General features: G+C 43.7%; 1 protein-coding gene across 1 annotated transcript in view; it reads left to right on the forward strand.

Annotated features, from left to right (window-relative positions):
• Positions 1–5,191: 5,191 nt before the first annotated feature.
• The window catches only part of LOC124594581 (pyruvate kinase-like), a 96,292-nt gene continuing 79,201 nt past the window's right edge, over positions 5,192–22,282 (forward strand). The window contains exons 1-2 of the mRNA XM_047132955.1: positions 5,192–5,521; positions 20,942–21,121. Coding sequence (XP_046988911.1) covers positions 5,192–5,521; positions 20,942–21,121 — 510 coding nt within the window. The remainder of the gene's footprint in view (positions 5,522–20,941; positions 21,122–22,282) is intronic.

Genomic DNA, 22,282 nt, shown 5'->3' on the forward strand with positions numbered 1-22,282 from the left:
AAATTACATCTGCTCGGACCTCTTACAAACTGAAGTTCAGAGGACTTTTGGAAACGATTAGAAGGTATTTGAATTATTGAAAGACTTGTTATGCGTTGTCCATGCATGTTCGATTTAGCTGTATATCGTTTTTAGTACATAATTAGCGTTTGCGATCTTAAATACGAGTTGAAATAATGAAGCGTATTATGATGAAGTCAGTAGGCCTACATGTTTGAATTAAACACGTTAATAATTGTACAGTATTGTTTTTGACATCTGTAATTCGTTCTGCAGACGTTCGTAAACGATGCCAGGTTCCGAATCAGAACACTAGGCATTATTTTGGTTTCAGTATTATTGCCTGACTGTTGACGCAGGCAAGTTGTAAGCACGTTTTCCGCATGTGTCGTGGTTGCTTAAACATTATTCGTAGTAAATAATTGTAGGTACTCTTGAAGACAGTTTTTAATAAGCCTACTTACTGTGGGGTAGAAGGGATACCGTAGTTTTCTTGTTATATTTGGTCGTTATTACAGTAGCCTACATTTAACATTACCTGATTTTTGTAATTTTTTTTTGAAGATGTGACAAGAAGTACTAATACGTCTCACACTTTTTGCATGTCACAAGTAAAAAACTGCTTACGACTTTCATTCATCTGACGTAATACAGGTACGTTAAATCTTTAGCGTTAGGCATTTCCGATACAAAACAAATGCTATACACTATGTTTTTTTATTTACGTTACTTTCATTGCAATATGTCTAGTAAACGAACTTTAAAGGAGATAAATGCAAGTAACGAATAATTTTTACAGCCACTGTATCAAATTTTCCTGTGCTGTACGTAGTAGGCTACTATGAGTATTTTATAGCTGTAAAGAAAGGCATTTAACGAATGATTTCGCCATATTGTCTTGTGCTTTTGATTCGGTGAGTGTGTACTCCACTACTGGCCATTAAAAAGTCCCGCCCGCAGTTTGGCAGAAAAATTGCCGCCGTATCGTCCAGTTGGCCACTATCTCCCTATACAGGTTCTATAACACTATCCTGCGGGCAGCGCCCTCGCTGGCGGAACTGCGAAGCTGATCTGTCCCTAGGATTGCCACTTTCCACGACCATCCGCGTAATCTCTCTTCTTCGTTTAGAACAAATCGTGGAAATAATGGTATTCCACGCGTTACCTAACTGGCAGCCGCAATCATACTTCATCAGGATTTCCGCCATACGTATTTCTACGGATACATTAATAATGGAGTCCCAAAAAGACGCTGTTGTGGCCAGAATTATTATCGTATCATATTTTATTGAATGGCCGCTGATGATACAATGTTTAGTTACAGCAGACTTGTTTGTTTACAAAAGGCGAGTGGGCGTGTTTGTTCGATAGAAATATGTCACATTGGCGAAATATTTTGTAAATTGCAGCCATCTGCAACAACAAATCGTCCTTCACTGATCCCAGAAGGTCTGCAGTTTCAGTTAGTGGGGGGGGACCACTTTAACTTGAAATTTCTGGACGACTCTCGTCATCATGAACGAAATTTTTTCAGCAATGTGAAGAAAAGATAGAGACTTTTACCGATGTGTTCTCCTCTTTATCCACTTCCTGGATTTTGGTTTTAACTGATAGTACCTTGTTAACTTGCTGGGTAGCAGTCCAGTACCCCTGAACACTATTTTTAGCTGGACGAGCATTTCAGACAAGTTATCTGAATCTGTGACTACCAACTTGTCGGCATGACGTTGCGAATGCTCTGGCTTGGACGCGTGCACTGATTCGGTTGAGAAGAGTGTCGTAGAGACCTGGTGTCCTCTTATAAGGCAATTTAGCCTCCAACTGTTGTAACTGATCCTTGATAGTCTGGATACTGGCAATGGGACGGAGCTGGCCACCGATATGGTCACACACATGTTCTATTGGAGACAGGTATGGGGACTTTACTGGCCATGGGAGTACCTCAACATCAAGCAGACAGTTCGTAGTGACACTTACCGTGTGGACGAGTATTTACCCGTTGAAAAATGACACCACGATACTGTCACATCAGAGGAAACACATGAGGATGCAGAATGTCCATGATGTACCATTGTACCGCCACAGTTCCCTCACACTACCACACTACTATGGCTCTCCAACGCATGACTCCAAGAGGAACATTGTTACGACTCTCAAATACGTATGAAAAATGGGACCTCTCCTCAGGTCGACGCCATACTCAACGACTATGGTAGTCCAAGGTAGTGCAAGAGCTGCGGTTCATTGCTGAATACAATGCGACGCCATTCATCATCAGTCCATGCTTCTCGATCATAGCAGCACTCCAGGCGCAGCTGTCCGTGTCGTGGTGTTACCGGCAGCCTATGCATGGGACAGTAATTGCCTAGTCTAGCTGCTGCTATTCTCCAACCAACTGTGCGGGATGACACAGAATGTTGCAGGGGGTTTAGTACTTGTTCTCGGATAGTAGACGCAGATGAGAACGGATTGCGATGTGCTTGGTGCACATTGTAGTGATCCACCCTCGTGGCGCCTAGACGTAGTAACAAAGAACCTTGAAGACGAGTATGAGCACGGATCCCAATATCGGACCAATGTCACGTCTGAATGCCGCCTCCCCCCCCCCCCCCCCAAATCTGGGTACTGGATGATTTGAGCAGCTGGCCAAATGAAGATCAACACTATGGCGCCTTTGAACTCTTATCAGGTGGTGATAACGCCACGTCACACGAGCACGAGGCGTCTGTGTCCTTCACAGCGATCACCCAACATCTGACGCTGTTCACGTCCCTTTTATATCCCACCAGCCATGGTAACAACAATAAACACCAACAGCACAACTGCACCCTGGTGGCCGTTCCATCTGTCACAGAGGACTGCAGTTCCAATCATTTACATACCCATCAAAGGCGTGTACGAGTACGAAGTTACATTGACATCCGACCATGCAATATGGTTCAAATGGCTCTGAGCACTATGGGACTTAACATCTGAGGTTATCAGTCCCCTAGAACTCAGAACTACTTAAACATAACTAACCTAAGGACATCAATCACATCCATGCCCGAGGCAGGATTGGAACCTGCGACCGTAGCAGTCACGCGGTTCCGGACTATAGCGCCTAGAACCGTTCGGTCAAAGCGGCCTCCCATGCAAGATGGCTAGGATGATTACGAAGTTGATGTAACAAGAAGAAGACACGCGTAGGCCGTGTCCAGGTGGTGCATGGTGTTTTGTATTTTCTCAGCCACGCAGGGTGGGGTGGCGGTGTCCAGGAATGGAAGACGGCGCCTAGCGACACTGCGGCCGTCAGAAACTCCATAATGCTGGCAAACTGCTACGCTGCACTATTTGGTTAGCATGCAAAGGGAGCGAGTAGGAGTCTGTGTCAACGCCAGAAAACAGTATTTGAAGTTTAAGACTTAAAATTTAACTGTCCATCATAAGACAAAAGAACGACGCAGCACGAAGGATTATCCGAATGGGACGGAAATCGGTAGATGTGATGTACATAGAAACAAGTGATTAAAATTGTGTGATTTATTCATAGCGCATTGGTCCACCTTTGGCCCTTATGGAAGCAGTTGTTCGGGTAGGCATTGGTTGATAGAGTTGCTGGAGTCCTCCTGAGGGATATCGTGCCAAATTCTGACGAATTGGCGCGCTAAACAGCCAAAATCCTGAGACGGTTGGAGGGCCCTGCTCATAGTGCTCCTAATGTTCTCAATTGGGGAAAGATCCGGCGACATCGCTGGGCGAGGTAAGGTTTCTCAAGCAGTAAGACAAGCAGTAGAAACTCTTGCCGTTTGCGAACGGGCATTATCTTGCTAAAATATAAACCCAGGATGGTTTGCCATGAAGGGCAAATGGCTCTAACCACTATGGGACTTAACATCTGAGGTCATCAGTCCTCTAGACTTAGAACTACGTAATCCTAACTAACCTAAGGACATCACACACATCCATGCCCGAGGCAGGATTCGAACCTACCACCGTAGCAGACGCATGGTTCCGCACTGAAGCGCCTAGAAGCGCTCGGCCACACCGGCCGGCCCATGAAGGGCAACAAAACGGGACTTGAAATATCTTCGACTTACCGCTATCCCGTAAGGATGCCGTGGACGACAATCAAGGGGGCCTACTATGCAATGAAAAGGTAACCCAGACCATTACTCCTGGTTGTCGAACCGTATGACGGGTGAAATTCAGGATGGTACCTCACAACTGTCAAGGGCGTCTGCAGACACGTATTGGTCGTGGAATCTTATTGACCGGAGTAGAACTGTCTTCAGTGCTGAGTCCCCCTTCGAATTGAGCTCCGATAGCTAGTGGAAACGTGTCTGGAGAGGCCCCGGACAGCAGTGGGACATCAACTTGAGTGCCGCCTACTGTGGCCGAGCGGTTCTAGGCGCTTCGGTCCGGAAGGTTTAAGTAGTTCTAAGTCTAGAGGGAATGATGACCTCAGATGTTAAGTCCCTTAGTGCTTAGAGCCATTTGAACCAGCCATCAACTTGAGTATCGCCTGCCATACGGCCCGGCAACCATGAGTGATGGTCTGGGATGCTATTTGTTTTCAGAGAAGGATTACTTTGGTTGTCGTCCGCGGCACCCTTACATCAGAGCGGCACGTCGCAATATTCTACGTCCCGTTTTGTTACCCTTGATGGCAAACCATCATGGGCCTACATTTCAGCAAGATAATGACCGCCCGCGAACAGCAGAGGTTCTACCGCTTACCTTCGCCAGCGAGGTCGCCGTATGGCTCTCCATTTGAGAACGTTTGATGCATTGAGTGCACGGTCATCTAACCAGCTCGGTAATGTGACGATCTAACGAGCCAGTTGGACAGAATGTGGAACGGTATCCCACAGGAAGACGTCCAAGAACTCTGTCAACGAATGTGTAGCCGAACAACTGCTTGTATAATGACCAGAGATGGACCAATGCGTTATTGATTTGCTCGATTTTTGAATCTTTTCCTCTTGAATAAATCTTCCAGTTTTCCTGAAACTGTAATAATTTTTTTCGCCATACATGTACATCGCAGTTACTGATTTACGCCCCATTTGGATTGTCTTAGAATGTATTTGCAATTGGTTGTTTCCCAAAAAAAAAAAAATTCCTCTTACTGTAGAGTTGTCAATGAATGAAGCACGCATTGCTGTGAGGAGGGACTTCCAGCTGCTCCGGTGTGTGCAGGGCGCCGGAGATGGGCGACTCAGGGGAGGGCGGCGGGGAGGTGCAGGCGGAGCCGGCGGCGGGCGCGGAGGCGGCGCCGGAGCAGCCGTGGGCGCTGGCGGCGCAGCTGGTGGCGACGAACGCGGGGCAGGGCCGCGCGGCCTGGGCGCACTCGCGGCTCAAGCACCTCACCGAGCTGAGCGTGCGCTCCGCCGCCGCCGCCGCCAGGCTCACCGCCATCATCTGCACGCTGGGGCCCGCCTCCGCCAAGCCCGAGGTGCTCGACGAACTGCTCGCCGCCGGCATGAACGTCGCCCGCCTCAACTTCTCGCACGGCTCCTTCGAGTACCACGCCGAGACTGTCAGTACCCCACATACATCTCCATATTTTCCTGCCTTCTGATCTTTTTTAATGTTTAAAACGTTCCCCGACTTCGTCTTCATCAAATGTCCGGAGCCGACATGTGAGCGTTTCTAGTGGTGTGCGGCGCGTGAGCCAAATCGTATGACGTATTACGCCACCGATCACCACGGAGACTTTTATCGGGAGTCCCAGACTAGCGTCAGGTTTTGTTACATTGTTAATACAGTATTGGCCATTAAAATTGCTACACCACGAAGATGTGCTACAGACGCGAAATTTAACCGACAGGAAGAAGATGCTGTCATATGCAAATGATTAGCTTTTCACAGCATTCACACAAGGTTGGCGACATATACAACGTGCTGACATGAGGGGAGCTTCCAACCGATTTCTCATACACAAACAGCAGTTGACCGGCGTTGCCCGATGAAACGTTGTTGTCATGCCTCGTGTAAGGAGGACAAATGCGTACCATCACGCTTCCGACTTTGATAAAAGTCAGATTGTAGCCTATCGCGCTTGCGGTTTATCGTATCGCGACATTACTGCTCGCGTTGGTCGACATCCAATGACTGTTAGCACAATATGCAATCGGTGTGTTCAGGAGGGTAATACGGAACGCCGTCCTGGATCCCAACGGCCTCGTATCACTAGCAGTCGAGATGACAGACATCTTACCCGCATGGCTGTAACGGATCGTGCAGCCACGTCTCGATCCCTGAGTCAACAGATGGGGACGTTTACAAGACAACAACCATCTGCACGAACAGTTCGACGACGTTTGCAGCAGCAAGGGCTATCAGCTCGGAGACCGTGGCTGCCGTTACCCTTGACGCTGCATCACAGACAGGAGCGTCTGCGATGGTGAACTCAACGACGAACCTGGGTGCACGAATGAAAAAACGTCATTTTTTTCGGATGAATCCAGATTCTGATTACAGCATCATGATAATCACATCCGTGTTTGGCGACATCGCGGTTAACGCACATTGGAAGGGCGTATTCGTCATCGCCATACTGGCGTATCACCCGGCGTGATGGTATGTCATGCCACTGGATACACGTCTCGGTCATCTCTTGTTCGCATTGACGGCACTTTGAACAGTGGACGTTACATTTCAGATGTGTTACGACCCGTGGCTCTACCCTTCATTCGATCCTTGCGAAACCCTACATTTCAGCAGGATAATGTTGCAGATCCTGTACGGGCCTTTCTGGATCCAGAAAATGTTCGACTGCTGCCCTGGCCAGCACATTCTCCAGATCTCTCACCAATTGAAAACGTCTGGTCAATGGTGGCCGAGCAACTGGCTCGTCACAATACTCCAGTCACTACTCTCGATGAGCAGTGGTATCGTGTTGAAGCTGCATGAGCAGCTGTAGTTGTACACGCCATCCAGGCTCTGTTTCACTCAATGCACAGGCCTATCAAGGCCGTTATTACGGCCAGAGCTGGTTGTTCTGGGTACTGATTTCTTAGGATCTATGCACCCAAATTGCATGAAAATGTAATCACATGTTAGTTCTAGTATAATATATTTGTCCAATGAATACCCTTTTATCATCTGCATTTCTTCTTGGTGTATCAATTTTAATGGCCAGTAGTGTACATACTTGATGAGGGTTGACATCCTCACTTTGATCGTTGAGACTACACTGAAACAAATAATAAATGCTCCATTCCAATCTCACCGCTTTCGGAAAGATTCGTACGTCCTATTACTAGACTGGCAAACGTACACCACCAACAGTCAACAAAACACCTCCAATTCATGCCATTCAAATTCCACAGAAGTGTCCAAAACGGGAAAGTACTAGAAAACTACAATGGCCAAGAGCCACTCTTAGCACAACATTTCAAATTTTCATGGAAACAAATAGCTGGTGATAATAATTAAAGTGCAGCTATTCACAGAGGTCCAATGTGGGCTGTAATTACTGGATGACAGCGAAACTTGGTAGATATTCTAACGCGTTAATGCTAAACCCATTTATGCTGCAAAAAATAGTTCCATTTTTGTCCACCAAGTGCAAATATGAAACCCATTTATGCTGCAAAAAATAGTTCCATTTTTGTCCACCAAGTGCAAATCTGTCGCTGTGAATCCAGGAAAGATGTAAAGAAATACTTCCATGTCTAACGGATTAGGAGCGGGACGTGGGCAGAAGAGGTCAGACAAGTGAAAAAGGCATAATATTGATTTTATTATTTACTGCTGCTTACACAATTTGTTCAGTACTAGCACCGGAGAAATCGACGAGACACTGTACGGGGCCAGATTTGCACCTGGTGGCGAAAATTGTAACTAAGTTTTTCCCACCATAAATCGGTTCTCCATTAATGCATTAGCGTATCTACCAAATTCGCTGCCATACGATAATAACAGCTCCCACTGGACCTCCATGAATAGCTGCTCTTTAATTATAACCACCTGGCACCTAGCTAAGCCCACTGTTCTGTCAACACAGTCTCAGTATACCTAAGAGCTCTTTATTCTAATATGAGAGCTATTTTTTTCAAGTTTCTATCAGTCTTCATGTGGAAACCACGATGAAAACGAAAAGCAACATTCAGCTGCACCTTCCACCCTCCAGCCACTCTGACTTAGGCATTTGGCGTAGTGTGGTTCCAACTTTCGAATACCTTCGACATAGAAACCTGTGGTGTCCATCTGTTCTCTAGTTGGTTTGCAGCTCGATGTCTGGGCGAAAATGCTATCCTCATAGCCAGCGGTTCATGTGAGCGAAGGGATAGGTGGATTATCAGACACTTCCCATGGAAAAAGCTGCTAGTCAATGATTCCGAACCTGGAGATAATTACCCCTGAGAGGTAAAATTAAATTTTCAGGGAGGTGAAAACCAAACGATTCGATTCTGTTTCAGTCACGAAACTAAATTATTTTCAGATGTTCATAACTATTAGCACAGTTTTTTAGACTCTAATACCGCTTATGTAAGTCATCAATAATTACTTTATCTTAATTAGCAGCTTTAATGCCGTGGAGATTACAGATTCCTCACATAGTCCATCCATCACATACATATGTTGTGCTTCGCCCCGTACATCGCTGTTGACAAAAGTGAGACATAAAGGTGACAAATATCTCAAGAAAATGTCTTCTCCAGGTTGTAGACAGTAACAGCAGTATTCCAGAAATTGCTTCATTACTCTCTTTGAAACAGATAAATGAACTAATTGACAGCACGACACAGCAGTGCTACATAAGGGCTGTACACAGTGTTATTATTATTAGAGTGGTTAGACACAAAGCATTAATTGCCTGAAGTCGTCCAATTTCTGTCAGTTCAGAAGTGAGGTGTGCAGGGACAATGATTTACAAACAGTAAGTATAGTGCTCACATCTGAATCTGTTTGATTTTAAATGGGGTTGCAGCGTACAGATCAAGCAAGTGCCACATTGGAGAGGAGTAATGCAGGGGACGAATGTTTTGTAACAAATGTCTATCCTCATTGTGGATAGTTAGATTTCTTATCTAAGAAGGAATTGTGGGTAGCAACTGCTATGCACCACGAATTCCTTCGTCATTCATTGTAACACACACACAAACTAAATATCATTTTTCTTTCATCATTTTAAAAATAAAGATGTTCCAAGAAAAGTCCTTCATTCTACAGTTTAGTTAGGTGTTAAAGTTGGTGATAATGTGGTGGAGGGGGAGGGCAGGGGTACTAGATAATGTCTAATTACACCCAGGGGCAATGGTCTAAGAAAGCTGGGGAACCACTGTGCTAGAGCGTCTTCGTTGCAGCTGCAGTGTGCGGCTGTGCATTGTCACGAAGAAGGACATTGTCTGGTGATAGCGTTCCTTTTAGATTATTCTGAATTGTCCTCCGTAGAAGATTTTCTCGCTTTACAAGATCATTGGTTAACACTCACTTCCTTCCCTGACCGCCTGTATCCTGAAAGTATGTACGTCCTGCTTCAAAGTTCCTGCACCACTCCTGCACTTCGTTGTCACGCATAATTGTTACGTTATGTGGGCTGTATGAAGCCAGATGGAACCCCTCAGCTAGGACTGTTGATATTTTTAAAAATATTGGGAATCCGATTTATTGATACTTAAAAAGTATTTGCATCAGCCTTCAATGTAGCATCAAAATTACTTATATGTCGATATATCGGAAAAATATCGCCATAAAAATATTGGCTGCCAGTTTTAGAGCAATATATTTCAATATTGATTTTTATTAGGTATTCTGTACATAGACAAGCTAGCAGCTTGCTTATCCCCCTCAGAGCAAGAATTGAAACGAAAATGATGCACGTTCATGCTTGGCGATGACCACTTTTCTAACAATAGTAGCTACAGATAAGTGGCACAATAAAAGGTGTCCAATGGGCCCGTTGTTCGATTTCCTCGCATATCGGATTGGTCTAGAACACTTCATGTCAACTTTCCTGTTTTTTCATTTTTGCAAACGCCAGCTACCAAGCAGCTGTAGTGTCAAAATTGCATGGTGTAGTTAAACGCTGCAGTTTCTGTTGGTAATGCCGAGCGCCGATTACGTTAGCTTTTCTTCTCACGCGTCCCCGCCCACCGCAAAGACCAGCCTTGCCATTTAGATTTGCGTTAAAAATTGTCATTTAAACGCATCTGGTGTGCTATTTCTTTACATCGGATATCTTGTTATTTAATTCATATCGCCACCCCCCAGTGCAATCAGATTTGTTCTTTGTGCCACCTGTACTTGCTTCATACAGTCACAGAGAAAGATTGGACGTGGTGAAAGCTCAAAAAGTAGTAAGGCTCCTTCACACAGTGAAAGTAAAATTATGCTGTATTACAATTTCAAAAGAACAAATTCAGATATTTATCGAAAATTGCGAAAAAATATAATACAAAATAAAAATATGGGTACTCGATATTGCCATTTCGATATCGATATGTCGGAGGAGCAAAAGCACGTCGATACATATCGACATCTTCTACATATCTATATATCGATATCTTGTCCGCAGACCTACTCTAAGCATGAAGAAACCAACTGACAGAACGTATTTCTCGCTTGGCGGAAGACTATTTTTCTAGGCATCTCTGTGTTCTCACTGTGCTCTCAGAACTGAAAAGTGCGACGTAAGGCCATCGACGGGCATACTAGAGACACTGTGCAACACATCTTTACAAAGCTCCATTGGATTTTCACTGTGCTTTTAATTTCGCGACCGAGCAGACCTTGAAAACAAAAATATTCCTCATACAGGGCCTCTTCCGACTCATCAGGTAGGGAGACACTAAAATGCAACACTTTCCTGCAGAAACCGGAAAATCTTATTGGTGAAATTACAGCGAAATCCAGACCTTTAGCTGCTTACAGGTGTTGATAAATATCAACGGGGACAGTTGAAAATGTGTGCTCCTATCGGGATCTCCTGCTTACATGACCGGCGCTCTATCCGTCTGAGCCACCAAGGAAACAGAGGATTTGTCTCTGGCACGCTCCCCGTGAGACCCACATTTTCAACTTACTGTTCACACACTACATTTTTAGTGCCCCTGCCCACTATACTCATTACTCGCGGCAGTCAATCTACCGATTCCCGTAAGAGTTCGGACATGTCCAAAACAATAGATACCATCTTCATATAGATAAGGCTTACCGGCCAATGATCTTCTTCAGTGCAGATGCACTCACATTGCCCGAACTCTTCGGACATGTCCGAAAGAACAGATACCATCTTCGTACATATAAACTCATTAGTATTCCACTCCAGTGCACGGGAGGGCGCTTGCTAATTCTTGATAACTTTTAATTTGGAAGAATAACTGTGTCCGTCTCTGTAGATCACTAACTTTCGACTCCAGAAACACGAGAGCTGCCAGTCGTCTCACTAATTTCGTGAGTTCTAACTTACTCCAGAAACTGTTTAATAATCGGGAATTTTACCCAGTCAATAGTGTGTTGCAAGATAATTGGCTGTTGACTCAAATGCAGACTTACACAGTTCACCAACACCTTTCTGTAGCGAATATCACTTCTCTGGCAAGTGCTGTCTCTTGAAAGAACTTTTCTGTTATTTCTGTGTAATCCCCCAGTGTTATTCTGTACATACAGCGTGTGTATGAGTGGTTACCAATGTTGTGTCTGCAAAGGAAATATCATGCCCACAAATGAATTGAAGGCAGCCCCGCCATTGAGAACCCACACTTAGAGGAATGTATTAGTTACTTAGTCGAGATGAGATTCTGTTCTAGTGCTGCGGTACCTAACGGTTACTGATTGAGTAGTTACTCTTAATAAGCAGCATCCCATACGAGCAAACCTCTTGCGTTTTTACCCGTGTTTTAGGTACCTGAGCTATGCGCAGCTCTATTCAAAAGAGTGGCTCGATGTAGTCATAGGGTGGAGCCGTGCACGTCTGCTTTCATGCACTGCAGTTAAATCACTGGAAATAATAACCGGTAGCTGTAATCTGTAATCAAAATAGTCTATGCATGGACTAGAACTGCGAGTTAATAAAATACATAGATATACAAAGTAAAGTTAAATGAATATTTTAATAAAAAGGGTTCTGTTAGAACATCTGTAACTGAATAAAGTTTGTTCTAGGAAGGACATTTAAAATAAACGGGATGTGATTCTACGATAGTCAGTCAAAATACAGACGGAAAATGCCGTTGTCAAATGCAGTAAAGTTACGTAGAGGGCTTTGCGAGAATGGTAGAAAAATCTCCAAACTATACAGTCATCAAAGATACGCGAGAACTAAGTCCATTACAAGCTCAAAATACACGAAATATTCACCACCTCAGAAGAGTTCAGAGGTCAGCATGACGATTTACAATTTAACACACGCGTTGCAAAGAACAGTAAGTTATATTCTGTCTATTTCAGTTCTATAAATCAAGGGGAAAAACGTTAGTCCTGCTTTGGAGCACATTTAGACCTCTCGAATTATGAAGTCCCTTCAGAAGTTAGACGATTGTAGCGGCCGTTATCCGCCATACGACTGAATTGTGCACGTCACTGTAGACAGGTCTTAAAAATAAAGAACTGTTATAAACATTCTGTCACACTCGAATAATTTACAATAATTATAATAAAGGTTTGTCCATAAATAAATATGCCAGTATTTTTGTGCAAGTGCGCTCACGTCAAATGACTACAGATTATCGCTAAGTATTATTTAAACAATTATTTACTCCTTCTTAACAGAACTATTTTCTGTTTCTCTTTTCAATTGTGATGGCAGCTAAACAACATGCGATTGACCAGTTTTAAAATAGCACAGTTTCTTAACAGCACTTGTGATCAACATTTAAGTAAAGTGACTGACAAAATACCGAAAGTTTCAGTAAATAAATACATAAGTATGACAAAATATGAGATACTGATGTTGTATTAATTTCCTGTGTAAATGTGGAGAATAGGATGTTCAAATGGTTCAAAAGGCTCTGAGCACTATGGGACTCAACTGCTGAGGTCATTAGTCCCCTAGAACTTAGAACTAGTTAAACCCAACTAACCTAAGGACATCACAAACATCCATGCCCGAGGCAGGATTCGAACCTGCGACCGTAGCGGTCTTGCGGTTCCAGACTGCAGCGCCTTTAACCGCACGGCCACTTCGGCCTGCTGAATAGGATGTTCTGACAAACATTTGCATAATGAAAGCGATATAAAAGACGTCTTAAATCAATAATAAAATAGATGCAGATGATATCTATAGAGCAATGCTATCATCTGAGATACCATTTCTTGAGATCGCATGAAGAGCTTAAAAGTTGTAAATTCATAGATTCATTGTGTAAAGTTTATTCACTGTGAAATATTATCTTCTGCAGTTGTAAAGTTATTGAGGTATTGTTGTGTCATTGTATGTGCCTCATTTTTCTGAGATCGCAGACTTATTTAGATTTGCGCTAATATCTGACCGTGAGTTACTCACAAGAGCTGTAACTTAGCCATCTTTAAGATTGTCTGATACTCCGTCATGTCTTGGAGCATCTCCTGCACAAAGGACACGCGAGTAACAGCCGTCCAAGTTCCAAGCTTCGGGATATTCTCCACGTCCGATCCTTTGCTGCCGCACATGCTCGACTGGAGCCGCCATTAGCCAGCCGCTGTGGCCGAGCGGTTCTAGACGCTTCAGTCCGGAACCGCGCTGCTGCTACAGTCGCAGGTTTGAATTCTGCCTCGGGCATGGATGTGTGCGATGTCCTTAGGTTAGTGAGGTCTAAGTAGTTCTAAGTTTAGGGGACTGATGACCTCAGATGTTAAGTCCCATAGTGATTAGAGCCATTTGAACCATCTTTTTCAGCCGCCATTGCGGCCCGCCCTGCCACGTCGTACTATCGACCCTGGGGCCGCACAAATTCGCAAACAAATTCACCTTACCTTGTACTAATTCCAGTGGCCGATAGCTCGCCTAAATATGCGTAACTTTGTTGCTGTTGTGGCCTTCAGTCCAGAGACTGGTTTGATGCAACTCTCCACGACGCTCTATCCTGTGCAAGCCTCTTCATCTCCGAGTAACTACTGCAAAATACATCCTTCTGAATCTGCTTAGTGTATTCATCTCTTGGTCTCCCTCTACGATTTTTACCCTCCACGCTTCCCTCCAATACTAAATTGGTGATCCCTTGATGCCTCATAATGTGCCCTATTAACCGATCCCTTCTTCTAGTCAAGTTGTGCCAAAAATTCTCTTTTCTCCAATTCTGTTCAGTACCTCCTCATTAGTTGCGTGATATACCCATTTAATCTTCGACCATCATCTGTTATTTTGCTCTCCAAACAGTAAAACTCATCTACTACTTTAAGTGGCTCATTTCCTAATCTAATTCCCTCAGCATCACCTAATTTAACACGACTACATTCCATTATTATCGTTTTGCTTCAGTTGATTTTAATCTTATATCCTCCTTTCAAGACACTGTCCATTCCGTTCAACTGCTCTTCCAGGACCTTTGATGCCTCTGACAGAAATACGATGTCGTTGGCAAACCAAAAAGTTTTTATTTCTTCTGCATGGATTTTAATTCCTACTCGAAATTTTTCTTTTGTTTCTTTTACTGCTTGCTCAATGTACATCGGGGATAGCCTACAACGCTGCCTCACTCCCTTCTCAACCACTGCTTCCCTTTCATGCCGCTCGACACTAGCTTAATCAGGAAATCAATAACGTTGAACATATATCCTCCTGGAATGAATACACCTAGATATTTATTTTCGCAGAAATGAAATAAATGTATTAAATCAACAAACAATGTTAAATGCTAATTTTAATCTAGCTTTGAGAATGGCTCAAAGCCGCGCCTGTGTTTATTAGACTGATACACTAATTTGGTTGATATTCAAAAAAAATGTTCAAATGTATGTTAATTGTTATGGGACCAAACTGGTTCCGTCATCGCTCACTAGACTTACACATTACTTAAACTAACGTATGCTTAAAACAACACACACACCCATGCCCGAGGGAGGACTCGAACCTCCGGCGGGAGGGGCCACGCAGTCCGTTAAATGGCGCCTAAAACCGTGTAGCCACTCCGCGTAGTTGGTTGATATTGATTGGCCCTCTGAAACCGAATACCTGCACCCTGACTGACAGCGACAGTAAAGAGCTGAGAGAACTAGCAGCCAGAACCAACACATTGTTGTGATTGTTTCCCTGCCTGCCAAGCCGCGGTCCGTATATCATCGATTTCAGTGCTGGTAGACGTGGCACTGCAGTGTCAATCTGCCCGGTGCCGTTGGTCGCTGGGCAGGGGTGTACGGTGCGTAGTTAAAATTCTGTGTACATAGAGGACGTAATACACTGTCCACAAACTCCTAGGGCGGAGACCGCTTTAGTATGACACAGAACACAAGTCGCGATTTGTGCTTGCTCATAAGTCAGGAACAGAAACGCAACTCAAGTATTCGATCATAAAAAAAGACACTTCAGTATCTCTCACACTCCTCAGAGAAACAAGAAATCGTCACTCTTATTAACGAGAAGCGACTAACTCGTTTCTTGTGGTGAAATTGACACTTTGGAAATTCTTACGGTGAGAATCTTCATTGACGGTCTTGTCAGAAAAGCCTCTAAGTCGCTCACACACGATGTGTTCTCTTTCGACAGCCGCAGGAGAGTCTCTTACGCCGGCCTCGGTGACCAAGCGGTTCTAGGCGCTTCAGTCCGGAACCGCGCAACTGCTACGGTCGCAGGTTCGAATCCTGCCTCGGGCATGGATGTGCGTGATGTCCTTAGGTTAGTTAGGTTTAAGTAGTTCTAAGTTCTAGGGGACTGATGACCTCAGATGTTAAGTCCCGTAGTGCTCAGAGCCATTTGAATTGTGTTTAAGAGTCTCTTACACTCTTTCCAGCGAGGCTCGCTGCGTCCACATGTGGTCTCCCTGCAACGAATCCTTACAACCGTTACAAGAGCAGTGTCTCCCACTACACCGGCCGTGAAGCTGCCAGCCAATAGTCTGCAGTTCATACTCCGTATGGGTCACTGTTCTACAATATTCAAAAGCTCCTCCTACGATTAAAGACTCCACCAATCAAATTCACTTCTCTGCTTTTTGGCGGGAAACATCGCTCGCCGTTAGGCATTCCTCCGTATTAAAGGTGTTATCACTCTCCAACACTGTTGGACTCTGGCTGTTTTTTTTTTTTAGCTGCAAGAGTGCGTTTAGCCTCAATTCACTGGTCCCGCCACAGGGGTCGCCCGTAGGGCTATAAGCCGCTGCATCCACACTGTTTTTTATAGAGCAGTAACACATATCTCTCGGTCGAAGATGACACGTCTACATTTCCAAACGGCCTTTGTGCTGCTGATCACATCCTTCTCAGGAACGGGTAACCGTCACCATTCCCTATAGTCAGAGTTCAGCTCAAATTAATTTCAGGCGTGTAACACTACAGAAAAATATTAGTGCGTGATGCTATACAGTATCAACCAAAAGAAGGATCAGTTATCTGATCACCCACTGTCAATCGCGGTCTCATATCGAATAAAATACGCAAACGAACTGGTATAATATTACATGCATAAAGGCAAAATACTACCGCGTTACATTTAACTTCATGCAAGTGGGAGAATACCTGACGTATTCGCTAAACGAGTCTAATTGTTGCCAACCACAAGATGGAGTAGGTATCATGAATCTGCCTTATAGCGAAATTCATGCGGATTTTGGAGGGCTAACTCCTGGGTAGAGATGGATGTGAACAACCCTAACCCCTATGCCCCGAAAACGTTGGCTTTTCCTTTGCTCACAAATATCACAGATGAATAACGCGCCAAACTCAAGGCAACGTAATATTGATGACCTGATTAAAATCCAAATCGCATATTTACACCTCTGAGCGTTCGTCTCTAAAGGGTAGAAAATAATACGTTTAATACAGGGTGTTTCAAAATGAATATACGGGTTTTAAGGCCTTGTAGCATTTATTACATCCAATTTACAGTTTTAAATAATGCGGCAAATGAAAAACCAACTCAAACAGTTTTTCTTGAAGTGTTCATCGTGAGTACATTCGTCAAATATCGAGCTGATAGGCGAGTTCCTTCCCAACCTTGATCAGTGTGTCTGGAATAATTGTTAGAACAATGCTGTTTCTGCAGTTGTGTAGATTAACTGGTAGAGGAGACACATGCGCACGATCCTTTATGAACCCAGAAGGTATAAATTGCATCGCGTCAGACCGTCTGTGAAAGGCCAGTCCAATGGTCGGGTACAGCGTCGTATAACCAATCGCGCACTGAGTTATGCCAGTGAGGTGGCGCACCATCTTACGGCCAAAAAAGTTTCTCTTGTTCAGCTTCTTCCAGTTGAGGAGGTAAGAAACACCAGTTACAGTCGCTTCACTGGAAAGGAAAGGTCCATAAACTTTTCGCCGGGATATGGCACACGAAACATTCAGTTCACAATATGTGCGCCCACATTTCAGCTTCGGTGAAATGTCGATTCATCACTGAAAACGACACGATCCAGAAAATCTTCATCGTCTTGCAGCAACACTTCTTTTGCAAAGTTGGCACGTAAAGCGTAGTCTGCAGGCTTTAGAACTTGTAACAGCTGCAAACGATAAGGACGTAGTTGTAAGCGTCTCCTTGAAAGTCTCCACACAGAGGTCACTGGAACTGCTAACTCACGACTAGCCTTGTGAACTGATTTCTTGGGGCTACGCGTGAAAGATTCTCACTCCTTTAACACGTTCTTCAGTCACTCTTGGTCGCTCCATACCGTTCCCTTTGCTCAGAGCTGTACAAACGAAACTTTCTGAGTTTCTCTTTCATTTGATGTGCTATTTATAATTGTAAGTTGAATGTAATAAATGCTACGAAACCTTAAAAACCGTATATCCATATGACATGCTGAATGCCATTTTTAATTAGTGAATTAAGTAGTCTATGTTCCTGAGTGAGGCACAGTTAACTGAATTCAAACATGAAAGCAGGTATTGCACCTGCAAAGTATGTTAATTCACATTTATGGGCACTAATTTCTTTTGCCGCATAAATCACATTTTATTGCGATAAAGAGTAAATAAGTGTCAATGCTGTTATTACGGTTACCATATGTGTCTGGATTAAAATTTTTGTTGCAAACGTCATTTAAGAATATTTAAGAAAAGTTGACATTTTGTTTAAAATGAATTACTTTTATTTATAGTTCCCCAGATAAATTGCTGAATGCTTAAGACTTCATCTTACTCAACATGACCAGTTCCTGGACTACAGTAATACATTACAACAACATTTAAATAGAGAAATGTGATAAACATTCTGTTACATTCAGCTCATTTAACTAAATATAAGCAATAGTTGGTTCATAAATAAATGAACCAGCATTCTCGTACACGCGTGCTCATGATGAATGACAACAGACTGCCGTTAAATATTATTTAAACAATTATTTATGTTTTCTTTACAGAAACGTATTTTGGTTCTCTTTTCAATTGTAGAGTCCACTAACACATACGATTGACCACTGTGATTTGTTTATACATTTTCCAAATATTACTGAAACTTTGGGTTTGTGGGAGTTACTGGTTCCAAGGACAATTTTATCAATAACACTTCATCTGTCTGGTTTTAGTTACAGTAACGAAAGTAATACCATGAAGGCTTTGAGTTCTACTACTGCAGCAAATATATATTACTTCTTTATTCAGAGATTGCTGAACTTAGTACCTAATTGCCTGGTATACTTCGGTTTTGTAAAGATTTGATCCACGGCTTCAAAATTACCTAGAATTAATGAAATCACATTTTAAATATATTCATTCATTTTATGTCTACGACTCCATATATGGTAAGGCTTCCCTGAGATTTTATAACCATTACCTATTAACAATGCACATTATTCTCCCCTATTTATTTAGTTACTAACTTGTTGATTTTATTTTTTGCTCGACCTTATTCTAATACCTCGGTATACTGAAGAATGTGTCCACCAATTTTTAAAAACGAAAACATTTTCTCAGTGAATATGTGCTTTGTATTTAAAAGGTGTAATGGAAACAGTTGAAGAAACGTTGCGGGACGGATACCTCACATGAGAACAAGAAAGAGTACACATAAATATATATGCGAAAATTTTTCGTTTTCGATTTTTTAATTAAAGTTTATGTTAACCAGATTGGAGGAAAAATTCAATAAGTGAAGCTTATATCCAACATCAGAAAATTAGGTTTGTCGAATAATTGAACAACGTTATTCATACTGGTTAATACGCTGAAGCACAGTGTCCTTATGAGGACGTGTTGCTATGAGGCATGTTTGTATTTGACATCTGTGTATATTTAACGTTAATCTTTCTCCAACGTTTAAAGTATGCAATATTTCTTTTATTTATTTGTTTTTCATATTGCAGCCTGTTACCTAGAAAGGTAACGTAGACTATACAGTCAAATTTTTATCGGTAATAATAAATACAGGATGTCTCTCGTAAGAGTCGTCAGGCGAGTTTTCTCTGGTGTTTAGCAGATATTTGCAATTTCTTTTTTTACAACGAGTAATTGGACTCAGCCCAAACAAATAGTACTCATCGTGTCTTTCATGCTACGCCCAACGTCGACAGAAAGCATCATTTGTTTCACGTTGCAAACAAAATGGTTTTTAAAGCGGAATTTTACTTGCCCACTCGACAGAGTCGTCCCAAATTTGTCTAGTGGATTTGCATTAATAGGGAAAGTAAAACACGAAGAATAACCCGTAATCGAGCAGGACAGCACCGCTATGCCCCACGCCACGCAGAAACACTGCTCATTCGCTGCTGCCGTATTGATTACTCTACGAAGTTAATTGTTCGTGTTAATACATGTTGATAAAACAACTAACGAGCTATTTTTTGTGAAATAGAGATGGGGTAAGAAGGGGAAGGGATGGGTGGGATTTCGGGACTTCCAGCCGCACCGGGCACTGTGGTAATGCAACGCGAGAATTGAAAATTCCTGCCGGACCGGGACTCGAAACCGTATTCTCCACCTCTCATGAGTCGTTGCCTTAACCGCTTCGGTCATCTGGACACGGTCTCGTGATCAACTCATCATCTCACCCCATGCTGCAATGCAGCGTTCCTCGTCCGTTAACCCCCTGCTCACAAATTATTAATTCTCTTACGAGTTCGGACGATAGTAGCGCAATCTTGCCTCGGGCATGGATGTGTGTGATGTCCTTAGGTTAGTTAGGATTAAGTAGTTCTAAGTTCTAGGGGACTGATGACCTTAGAAGTTAAGTCCCATAGTGCTCAGAGCCATTTTGATGGTATCGCATCCGCAATGAAACAAACGTTAAGGAGCACTCGCCCTATTACTGAAATTTATGTGTTTAAGTGATGTCTGTTCTGTCGGACATTCCGACAGTACAAACAACAATCAAATGTATGCATTTCACTAAGGCGTTAGACTAATTTGGGACCGCTCTATCGGATGCACACGTAAACTTCCACTTTAAAAATCTTTTTCTTTATAACGGGAAACAAAACCTACATTTTCCACCGACGCTGGGCATCGCATGAAGGACTTGATGAGCAGATTTGTTTGGGCTGACTACATCTACACACTGCAAGAAAGAAATTCCAAAACTCTGCCAAAACACAGGAGAAAATGACCTCACGATCCTTAGGAGAGACACCCAATATATGTATTATTTGTTTCTTTATGGTACTTATAAACATTTAGAAAATAATTGTAATTCTACAAAATTGCTGCTACTATATTATTCTCTAGCACTAAGAAAACTACAATAAAAAAGGAGGAAACCGTTAACAAATTACTCAACCGTCAATACCACTGTATTGGTACTGTTTCTGTTGTGTTTATGTTAATTTATTAGCGTAAACTGTTAATATTTGTTTCCGCTGCTGGGTCCACCCTCATATTGTCATTTCAGACACAGACATAAGCTGTAAGAGTGCGCAGATCGAGTGCAGCGCTGGCATCCGCTGCACAGGTGCGGCTGGTGCGCGAGGCGGTGGACCGCTACAGCCACGCGATCGGCGCAGACTGGCCGGTGGCCATCGCGCTGGACACGCGCGGCCCGGAGATCCGCACGGGGCTGCTGCAGGGCGGCGCCACGGCGGAGCTGCTGCTCGTCGAGGGGCAGAGCGTCACCCTCACCACCGACCAGCAGGTGCCGCCACCACAGCCCCGGCCACAACACACTTCCTTCTCACCACTTCACCACTTACCATCACAAAATAATCCCCTCGTTCTTCCTTACAGTCCTTCTATAATACACTACTGGCTATTAAAATTGCTACACCACGAAGATGACGTGCTACAGACGCGAAATTTAACCAACAGGAAGAAGGTGCTGTGATATGCAAATGATTAGCTTTTCAGAGCATTCACACAAGGTTGACGCCGGTGGCGACACCTATAACGTGCTGACATGAGGAAAGTTTCCAATCGATTTCTCATACACAAACAGCAGTTGCCTGGTGAAACGTTGTTGTGATGCCTCGTGTAAGGAAGAGAAATGCGTACCATCACGTTTCCGACTTCGTTAAAGGTCGGATTGTAGCCTATCGCGGTTGCGGTTTATCGTATCGCGACATTGCTGCTCGTGTTGGTCGAGATCCAATGAATGTTACCAGAATATGGAATCGGTGGGTTCAGGAGGGTAATACAGAACACCGTGCTGGATCCCAACGGCCTCGTATCGCTAGCGGTCGAGATGACATGCATCTTATCTGCATGGCTGTAACGGATTGTGCAGCCACGTCTCGATTCCCGAGTCAACAGATGGGAACGTTTGCAAGACAACAACCATCTGCACGAACAGTTCGACGACGTTTGCAGCAGCATGGACTATCAGCTCGGAGAGGAGACCATGTCTGCGGTTATCCTCGACGCTGCATCACAGACAGGAGCGCCTGCGATGGTGTACTCAACGACAAACCTGGGTGCACGAATGGCAAAACGTCATTTTTTCGGATGAATCCAGGTTTTGTTTACAGCATCATGATGGTCGCATCCGTGTTTGGCAACATCGTGGTGAACGCACATTGGAAGCGTGTATACGTCATCGCCATACTGGCGTATCACCCGGCGTGATGGTATGGGGTGCCATTGGTTACACGTCTCGGTCACCTTTTGTTCGCATTGACGGCACTTTGAACAGTGGACGTTACATTTCAGATGTGTTACGACCCGTGGTTCTACCTCCCATTCGATACCTGGAAACCCTACAGTTCAGCAGGATAATGCACGACCGCATGTTGCAGGTCCTGTACGGGCATTTCTGGATACAGAAAATGTTCGACTGCTGCCCTCGCCAGCATATTCTCCA

Source organism: Schistocerca americana, chromosome 1 (assembly GCF_021461395.2).
Source record: "Schistocerca americana isolate TAMUIC-IGC-003095 chromosome 1, iqSchAmer2.1, whole genome shotgun sequence".
Taxonomy (NCBI): Eukaryota; Metazoa; Arthropoda; class Insecta; order Orthoptera; family Acrididae; genus Schistocerca; species Schistocerca americana.